Below are 10085 nucleotides of genomic sequence, written 5' to 3'. Positions count from 1 at the left end.
AATGTAAAGGAAAATTAAAGGTTTTTTGCTATTGATGTAAAAGGAAGACATGAATATAATATCGCCAAATTTTCTTATTTTATTTGATAGATCAAATATGTGAGATTTCTTGTCACCTCAACCTTAAACCAGATACTATTTCTCTTTTGGACTTGTCTATGTGCTAACAAGAATGATACTGGTCTTAAAAAGAAGGCTGACTAGTAATGTCACATTAAGCATGCAAACAATTCTTGCATTTAAATTCTGGTCTTCTAGAGCCACTTGTGTATAAAAAGTTGTATTAATGATCGAACTTACCCTAATATATTTAGTGATTTTTTTCAACTGTATTAGTCCTTCTGTCCCCCGTATAAGTGAAACATTTCTTACTTTAGATAGAACGTTCAGCCTCCAACTAATTGAGTTATTTTTTCACGTAGATGCAAAGAGGATGATCGGACGCAAGTTTAGTGACCCAACAATGCAGAGTGACATTATGTTTTGGCCATTCAAGGTCATTCCCGGGGCCGATGACAAGCCTATGATAGTGGTAACTTTCAAAGGGGAGGAGAAATGGTTTTCAGCTGAGGAAATCTCCTCAATGGTTCTTACTAAGATGAAGGATATTGCCGAGGCATATCTTGGATCAGCTGTCACGGATGCTGTCATTACTGTGCCTGCTTATTTCAACAACTCCCAACGTCAGGCCACCAAGGAGGCCGGAACTATTGCTGGCCTCAATGTTATGAGGATCATCAACGAGCCTAGTGCTGCAGCCATTTCTTACGGCCTTGATAATAGTGTTACTAGCAATAAGGCAAAGAATGTGCTGATTTTTGACCTTGGTGGTGGCACGTTCGACGTGTCTGTGGCCACAATTCAAGCAAATGGCATTGAAGTGAAGGCTATCTCTGGAGATACTCATCTTGGAGGCCAGGATTTTGACAACAGGATGGTGGAACACTTCACGAAAGAGTTCAAAAGCAAAAAGGGTAAGGATATCAGTGGCAATCGAAGAGCGATTAGGCGATTGAGGAGTGCTTGTGAAAGAGCCAAGAGGGTCCTTTCCTCTGCTTTCGAAACCCCACAGATTCAGCAGATGTTGCAGGAGGTTTTCAGTGGGAAAGAAGTGTGCAAGAGTATTAATCCAGATGAAGCTGTGGCTCATGGTGCTGCAGTGTTGGCTGCCAAGTTGAGTGGTCAAGGCAACGAGGCGGTGCAAACGCTTGTTCTTGTCGATGTTACTCCATTGTCCCTTGGTGTAGGACTTTATGGAGATCGGATGTGCGTAATTATTCCGAGGAATACAACTATCCCAGCGAGAAAGTATTATAATAATCTCCACACAGTGAAAGACAATCAGACCAGTATGAGTTTTCCGGTGTATGAGGGTGAAAGAAGCAAGGGGACAGACAACAATCTGCTAGGTAAATTCGTACTCTATGGCATTCCAGCAGCGCCAAGAGGTGTTGCTAAAGTCAATGTGTGCTTCGACATTGATGCAAATGGTATCATGAATGTGTCTGCGGAGCACACAGAGACTGGAGCGAAGAACAGCATCACCATCACCAACGACAAGGGCAGGCTCTCTAAGGAAGAAATCGAGAGAATGATTTGGGATGCGGAGAAGTACAAGTTGGAGGATGAGAGGTTTAGGGAGAAGGCTGATGCGAGGTATGCTTTGGAGAACTACGCCTACAACACAAGGGACGCTATTAGCAGTTCGGCCGAGATCACAGCATCAGACAAGAAGAAGATGGAGGATGCTTTCCAGTCTTTCACACATTGGTTGGTGTTCAACAAACATGCAGAGGTTGCTGATTTTAACAAGAAGATGAAGGAGCTCCAGACTGTTTTTAATCCCATCATCACCAACATCAATTAAGAATGGAAATTGATTGATTATTGGTCTTTACTTTTATCTATCTAGATTTTTGTTCATGATATTCCTGAGAATAATTGCATTTAAGTTACTACTATATAGATTTTTATTAGTTTATTTTTGTCTCTTTTGTTAGTTTCTTCCTTCCTTTAATTTATGCTGCATGTTTTATCAAAATAGTCTAATCCAATTTAAGGGGAGATAAAGAATCTAAATATTACTAATCCTAATACATAGTCATTAAGTATTTATATTTTTTTAAAATAGAAACACATAATACACAATTTTTCAAAATAATCAAGATAAAAATTTTTTTAAAATTTTTTTAAAAATTTTAAAGGGAGTAAAAAATGGGACAATTTTGGGGAAAGGGTATTATTAATTATTACTTATTTAAAATGGTTTTAATTATTATTTTTTTTTTAACCCGTTACCCCCCCGGCTTTTTATAAAAATTCAAATAATCCTTTTCCAACGGGCTTGGGAAAACCCAAAAGTCCCCACCTTTTTTTAAAAACTTATTTTTCAAAGGATACCCCAAGTGAGGGGAAAATTAAAATGTAAGAAAAATTTTAAAAACCATCCACAGAAATGATGGTTCCAAATTTCCAAAACCCAACCTCAATTTTTTTATCTAGATGAACCCAAATTTAAGGTTTTCAAATCTTTTAAAAGCAAGGAAAAAAAATTTAAAAAAAAAAAGAGAATTTAAAAGCAAATAAGAAATGGGATGTAGATCAAGGTTTTGAAGGGTAAATTCCCACGATTCCAACTATCCTATGCTCAACTAACTTCCTAATTTAAGTATTTTTTTTTCACATTAAGAAGGCTGTAATTTTTAGTAAACACTATATACGAGAAGTAGTAATGAAGAGAGTGACAATTTTTTTTATTTATTTTTATCATATACTCTACATAAAAAACATCATTTAAAATAAATCAATCTAATCAATCAAAATCAAATCAAAGTCTAAAAATCCGGGAAGATGGAGATATGCTGTTGAAGAGACTGCGTGCTTTTTGCTCAATACTAATATACTGTATAATTTAATTGGGCGAGCAATACATAATGAATGTCCAGGCTCTTTCATACATACATGGCACTAAAAAACAGTTTATGTCTATAGAATTGTATTCAGATCATTACGGTAAATCTTTCTTAAACATAAGACAAATCTTAACCATTCATTTTGTTTATTTAACGGTTGAGATTGTAAGCTATCTCCTTCATTGTAATTCATTTAAAAATAATCAAAAGGTTAATTTAGGAATACAATTATGATACGGTTATTTTACACCCATTATTTTCTCCCACCTTGTACGTGTATTTCTGGAAAATAATTTGCTGATTTCGTTCCCATCAATAATCACCATCCTTGATCATACAATCGTTGATAACAAAATTCACAGCAGACGACGATCTTCACTGAAATTTTTGATTGCTCCTACAATCAACGCTTGTTCGAGAAGTTTTTTCGGTGTCGACGATGGAAGAAGGTATTTGCGTTGTGGTATAAGCAGTTTGTAATCGTCATGAACTAGCCACCATTGTAATCGTTTGTTGCAATCTTTTTGAATCGTTCATAAATTCTGTCAGCTGAGTTTTGTTTGTAGTGTGAGATGTCTAATCTTCAGTGAGTGATGTACGAAATGTGTTACTTAATGTATAAATAATGTACATTATTCTAATGCTGATGTATATGACTGTGTAATGTATCATTTGGTATGCATAATGTGTCATTTGTAAGCCGTAATGTAGCATTATTTGAGCTCTGTCAATGAAGATAACACCACATCCGTGGGGTTTAGTAGTCCATGTGGGCTAGGGTGTAGTATCCACACATTCACATACTGTAAGTAATGTACGGTACATGTGTTATAATGTATATGACGCCATAATGTAGCATTTGTTATCCAGAATGTAGCGTCGTTTTAGTTTTGTAAAGACCGGAAGTTAACACCTTTTCCCTAGGGTTTAGTAGTCCATGGGGCTAGGGTGTAGTATCCACACATTCACATACTGTAAGTAATGTACGATACATGTGTTATAATGTATATGACCCCATAATGTAGCATTTGTTATCTAGAATGTAGCGTCGTTTTAGTTCTGTAAAGGCCGGAAGGTAACACCATTTCCCTAGGGTTTAGTAGTCCATGGGGCTAGGGTGTAGTACTCACACATTCACATACTGTGAGTAATGCGTGATACATCTATGACAATGTATATAAGTACAGGTTTATAACATCGATAATGGAAGTATAAATATTGTACATTAAGTACATGTTCACGTACATCGTTAACAAGTGTACATTAAGTACAGGTTCACGTACATCGACAACAGCTTAATAACCAAACAACACAACTTATCGCCAAAACATCAATTTTTCATCCAACACAAACATAAAAACCATTGTACCGACAACCACATCGTGTCGCAAAACATAATCCAGCAAAAACTAATGAAATTCATGACTACAATATATACTGCTAAATGTTTCATAAACCATATTCTTCGAACCACCTCTCGAAGTTGAATTATTACGGCCTTCATTTCCAATGCCACGTTGCATAGGTCTGGTTCACTACAGCCCTGGTGTTATGAGTAAAAGTAAGCAGGGTACGCAAGTTTTATCCTGATGCAGTGGACATCTCCTCCTCAAAGTCCTCATCCACAAGATTTCTTTGTCACTTCGAACCTATTCAAAAACATTGGTATTGAGGGGATTAGACTATAGGAAACAACATAAAAAAGTACATCGACTAATAATATAGACAATCAACTGTAGGTAATGTAAAATCAAATTGGTCAATGTACATCAGAGAATATATAATGTACCACAGCTTACAAGCTTGTTGAACACCTCTATCATATTGAAAAAAAACATAACATAGCATTGCTCATCAAAATATTAAACAGAAAAATGTGTGTCATGGCAGCATCATTTGGTGTACCAAATTAGTTTGAATTAATGTACATAAATGCATGAATAATGTATTCAAACATGATGTAAAGTTCAACCAACATGATGTACGAACATGTATTGCATAAAATCAGAATATCTCATATACTTATAGTATGTGATTGTGTGGATACTATACCCTAGCCCCATGGACTACTAAACCCTAGGGAAAATGTGTTTATCTACATGAAGTCGCATCTGGTTAATGTAGTACTCAATTGAAATGATGTACCAAAGAAAAATGTTTTTAAGTAATGTACAAGCATTCATTAATAATGTATTGTGTATCCTATATTAGTGTACACAATGTGATGCATAATGTCACAATCATGTACCACCATAAAAAGATTAGACAGTGTACTTCATAGATTAAATAATATAATATACTATGATGACAAGTTCAAACTAAATGCAGAGGCTATAAAATAGCAAAATATTTTCCTATCATGATACAATATAATAATGTACATAATGTAATGTGTAATGAACATAATGTATTAGGTAAAGTACATAATGTATTAGGTAATGAACATAATGTACTTGGTAATGCACAAAATGTAATGTGCAATATGATGTATAATGTTCATACTGTGATGTATAATGCCCAGATTGTCATACTGTAATGTACAATTTACTCTACTATGATGTATAAGTGGTGATGACTACTGTAATGTACACCCCAAAAGAAATATTACTTGTCGTTTGAGTAGGCTGACTCTTAGATCTACCTCGTTTGTTCACAGAAAAGAGAGGGAAAAAAGGAGCATTAGAAACTTCCCCAAAAATGTACAACAACAACAATCTAGCAAAACATAAAACCAAAATCCATCATCTTAGAGCAACAATTATTTAGAGCAACAATGCTTAAAAGAAATCCACAAATTTGACGAATCAGACTACGATTCACCCAAAAACCCTACATAAAAATAGATAAAACCAGGCAAACTCCATTGGTAAGAATTAATGTACAAAAATAATTGAAAACTATTTGTCAGGTCCATAATCGATTCGGATTGTAGATGGGGAAGAATTAATGTACAAAAATAAAACCACGCAAGGGTTTTGTTTTTGTCAATACCTCATCGTTAAGTGAGAACAACTTGATGGTGGTAGCAAATCGACTTCTTCTTCGTGGGCTTCACCGTCAGAAACGATCGGATTGTAGATGGGGCGACAAAGGTTAGGGTTTTTGGGAAAAAAATCGTCTGGTGAGGGAGAAGAGAAAAGAGGCGTAATGTTGAGAGAGAGAGAGAGAGTGAGAGAGTAAATGAATCGTCCATGATATTAAATTCCGGATTTTTAGCATTAGCGGTTTCTATAAATACCACGCCTACCGAATTTGCCCTTAATGTACCGAAAAACTAATACAATGTACCGAATGTCATTAAATCAGGACCATTAGATTACTACATCCGACGGATTAAATTTGTGCTAGGTTTAAACACTTATAGGTCATTAGGACCTAAATGCGCCCCTATGTCTATATACCCAAATAAATCCTTCATTATATAGCTTCACAATTCCAACTTCTGAAAATATTTGCACATAACTCGCCCTGGTGAGAATTCATTAAATCATATATTTACCGAGTGTATCATCATTCATATAATCATATGAATATAGTAGTATATTTACCATTATTATATTGCATAAAAACTATATATACTCTTATTTTTGGGTAAGCTAAAAATCATGTGTTTTATATTTTAGTTTAAATGAGAAATTCATATAGAAGTATTTTTTTATAATTATTGAATTCCTATTTCTTCAATTAAAAGTACCGTTTTTAATAGTAAAATAAAAAGGCGTAAATTTTAGCGAACAGTTTAATTTGCTAACGCCTCGTTAAATACTTTTATTAATTGTTAAGGAATAATACAACGAGATAGTAATTCGAGTAATTTTTAGTGGGAAATGTTACGTTGTGTTGGGAATATGGAAAGTTGGTGGTAGTGGAAGTTGAACGGATCTCTTATATCTACTAGCTTCAACCTTTTGTCAATCCACTCTCCTCTTTCCAAAACAGATCTCTCTAGTTTTTTAAGTTCTCTGTGGAAATCTTCACATTATACACAACCAACCATTAATGGCGGGAGAGGGGAAAGGACGGGCAATTGGGATCGATTTGGGGACAACATATTCGTGCGTGGCGGCGTGGAAGCACGACCGCATTGAGATTATACCAAACGATCAAGGCAACCGCACCACCCCTTCTTATGTGGCCTTCACTGGCACCGATCGTCTCATCGGCGACGCTGCTAAGAATCAAGTTGCCAATAATCCCATCAACACTATTTTCGGTGAGTTTTCTCTTCTAGTCCCTGTGGTTTTGATGGTTATTTGTTTGCTGGGGAAGGTAGGAAGATTTTTTTATCAAAGTTTATGTAGTAAAACGATTGAGCAGAAGTAAATGCAAACTTTATTGTGTTTTTATAGTGGTATATATGTCAGGTGTGGTTGGAGCAGATGTTACTAATCTAGTACTGTAGTTTCCTTGTTTTGTCAAGAAAAACTACCTACAAACTCAAAATATAATTATAAAACTGCAAACTAAAGTTAACATAGTTATAACTGTACACAGATGCAAAGAGGTTGATCGGTCGCAAGTTCAGTGACAAAACGGTTCAGAGTGACATGATGTTTTGGCCATTCAAAGTCATTCCTGACGCTGCTGACAAGCCTATGGTTGTAGTAACCTACAAAGGAATGGAGAAACAATTTTATGCTGAGGAGATCTCCTCAATGGTGCTTACCAAGATGAAGGATATTGCCGAGGCATATCTTGGATCAACCATCAAGGATGCTGTTGTGACTGTGCCTGCTTATTTCAACGACTCTCAACGTCAGGCTACCAAAGCTGCTGGAGCCGTTGCTGGCCTCAACGTTATAAGGATCATCAATGAGCCTACTGCTGCAGCCATTGCGTATGGTCTTAATAGCTCTGTGACAAAGAATGTGCTCATTTTTGACCTTGGTGGTGGCACGTTTGATGTGTCTGTGGCCAAGGTTGAGGCTAATGGCGTAGAAGTGAAGGCTATATCCGGCGATACTCATCTTGGAGGCCAAGACATGGACAACAGGATGGTCGGTTACTTCATGAAAGAGTTCAAAAGCAAGACGGGTAAGGATATGAGTGGGAATTCAAGAGCTATTAGGAGATTGAGGAATGCTTGTGAAAGAGCCAAGAGGGTCCTTTCCTCTGCGTTTGAAACCCCAATTGAGCTTGAATTGTTGTCTGAGGGGATTGATCTGTTTTCATCCATTACTCGTGCTAAATTCGAAGACCTTAACATGGATTTATTCAAGAAGTGTATGAGATTAGTTGAGAAATGCCTGAGTGATGCAAAAATGGAGAGGAGTAGTGTGGATGAGGTGGTGCTTGTTGGTGGGTCAAGTAGGATTCCCAAGGTACAGCAGATGTTGAAGGAGTTTTTTGTTGGGAAAGAGGTGTGCAAGAGCATTAATCCAGACGAAGCTGTGGCTCATGGTGCTGCAGTGCTGGCTGCCAAGTTGAGTGGTGAAGGCAATGATAATGTGCAAAATCTCATTCTGTTGGATGTTACTCCGTTGTCCCTTGGTATCGGCATTAATGAAGGTGAGATGGCAGTATTTATTCCAAGGAATACACCAATCCCAACAAGGAAAAAGAAAATTCATCAAACACTGTATGACAATCAGACCAGTGTGAGCTGTCCGGTGTATGAGGGGGAAAGAAGCAAGGCAACAGAAAACAATCTGCTAGGGCAATTCACACTCCAAGGCATTCCTGCAGCGCCCAGAGGTGGTGTTAAATTCAAAATGTGCTTCGACATAGATGAGAATGGTATAATGAATGTGTCAGCGGAGCACATAGAGACTGGAGTGAAGAACAGCATCACCATCACCAATGACAAGGGCAGGCTGTCTAAGGAAGAAATTGAAAGGATGATTGAGGATGCGGAGAAGTACAAGTTAGAGGATGAGGAATACAAGAAGATGGTCAGGGCCAGGTATGCTTTGGAGAACTACGCCTACGACACAAGGGACGCCATTAGAAGTGCAGCGAATCTCACAGCAACAGATAAGAAGGAGATGGAGTATACTTTCCAGTGTTTCACAGAGTGGTTGGTGTTCAACAAACATGCAGAGGTTGCTGATTTTCACAACAAGAAGAAGGAGCTCCAGACTGTTTTCAATCCCATCATCGCCAAGATGAGATAGAAATGAGAAATGATGATTGGCAGGATCTCGTTTGGTGTTTCTTTTCTTTTATCTATCAAGACTTTTGTTCATGTTTATGTGATGATTCCTGCGAGGTGCTAGTAGTATATTTTTCGTCTATTTTATAATTTTTAATTATATTTTCATCTCTATGTTAGTTTCTTCTATCTTTGCTCTTTTTTACCGTATTTTGCTTGAGCATGCAAGTTCAACTGAAATTAGTTTAGTGATTCACTTAAAGTTATCATACCATTTCTTAGGTGGACTATACCATTTCTTCTCTACATCTCTACTTAAAGACAATACCCTGAGCAAGTTTGTTATTAAGAAGCCTGGAATTTGCCAAAGTTTGATGAGATTGATTTCCACAAGGCACCAAATAATATTTGCATTTGTCTGTACATATAAATTTAGCTAAAGTATTGAACCTGCCACATGCATAATTGAGGCTAGCTTTCCAACCAGTGAACTTGCTTATTCCATAGAAATTTAGATAATACTTTTATCAATTCCTCAGTAATAACAAAAAAAATAAATTAAAACCATGAAACGTAATCAAAATTGAAAATTTTAATTATCAGTAATAATCGATAATCATCTCTACTCTTATCAATGTATATACTGTGTCTGTGTGGTTGAAAAGAGTTATAAGTTGAAAGCAATTTGATAACTTTTAAAGCTAGAAATCTAAAAATAACTTAAGTTTGGTAAATTAATATGCTCAAGCAGAATAAGGACAAAAGAACAAAGAAAGAAGAATCTAACAAGAGGCGAAAAACAAATACTACAAAAATCAGTATAGTAATTTAAAGCTAGCAAATAACAATGAGCTGGAATCATAACCCTTTTAAGATGGGAAAAATGAAGCAATCATCAATTTCAACTCTTAATCCATGTTGCATATGATGGTAGTGAAAACAGTCTGGAGCTCATTCATCTTGTCTTTATAATCATCAACTGCTGCATCTTCGTTTGAGATCAACCACTGTATAAAACAACCAAATGCATCCTCCATCTTCTCCTTGTCTGCTGCTGTGATCTTGGCTGCACTTCTAATAGC

The 10085-nt window shown here is 36.4% G+C and overlaps 1 protein-coding gene across 1 annotated transcript in view; it reads left to right on the top strand.

Annotated features, from left to right (window-relative positions):
- The window catches only part of LOC125224555 (heat shock 70 kDa protein 18-like), a 19385-nt gene extending 10360 nt beyond the window's left edge, over positions 1-9025 (top strand). The window contains exons 3-5 of the mRNA XM_048127979.1: positions 1073-1241; positions 6931-7125; positions 7407-9025. Of these exons, the coding sequence (XP_047983936.1) occupies positions 1073-1241; positions 6931-7125; positions 7407-9025 (1983 nt within the window). The remainder of the gene's footprint in view (positions 1-1072; positions 1242-6930; positions 7126-7406) is intronic.
- The last annotated feature ends 1060 nt before the right edge of the window (positions 9026-10085 follow it).

Source organism: Salvia hispanica, chromosome 1 (genome assembly GCF_023119035.1).
Source record: "Salvia hispanica cultivar TCC Black 2014 chromosome 1, UniMelb_Shisp_WGS_1.0, whole genome shotgun sequence".
In the NCBI taxonomy this organism is placed as follows: Eukaryota; Viridiplantae; Streptophyta; class Magnoliopsida; order Lamiales; family Lamiaceae; genus Salvia; species Salvia hispanica.
Note: the sequence above shows the minus strand (reverse complement) of the source record. Positions and strands in the feature narration are given on the sequence as shown.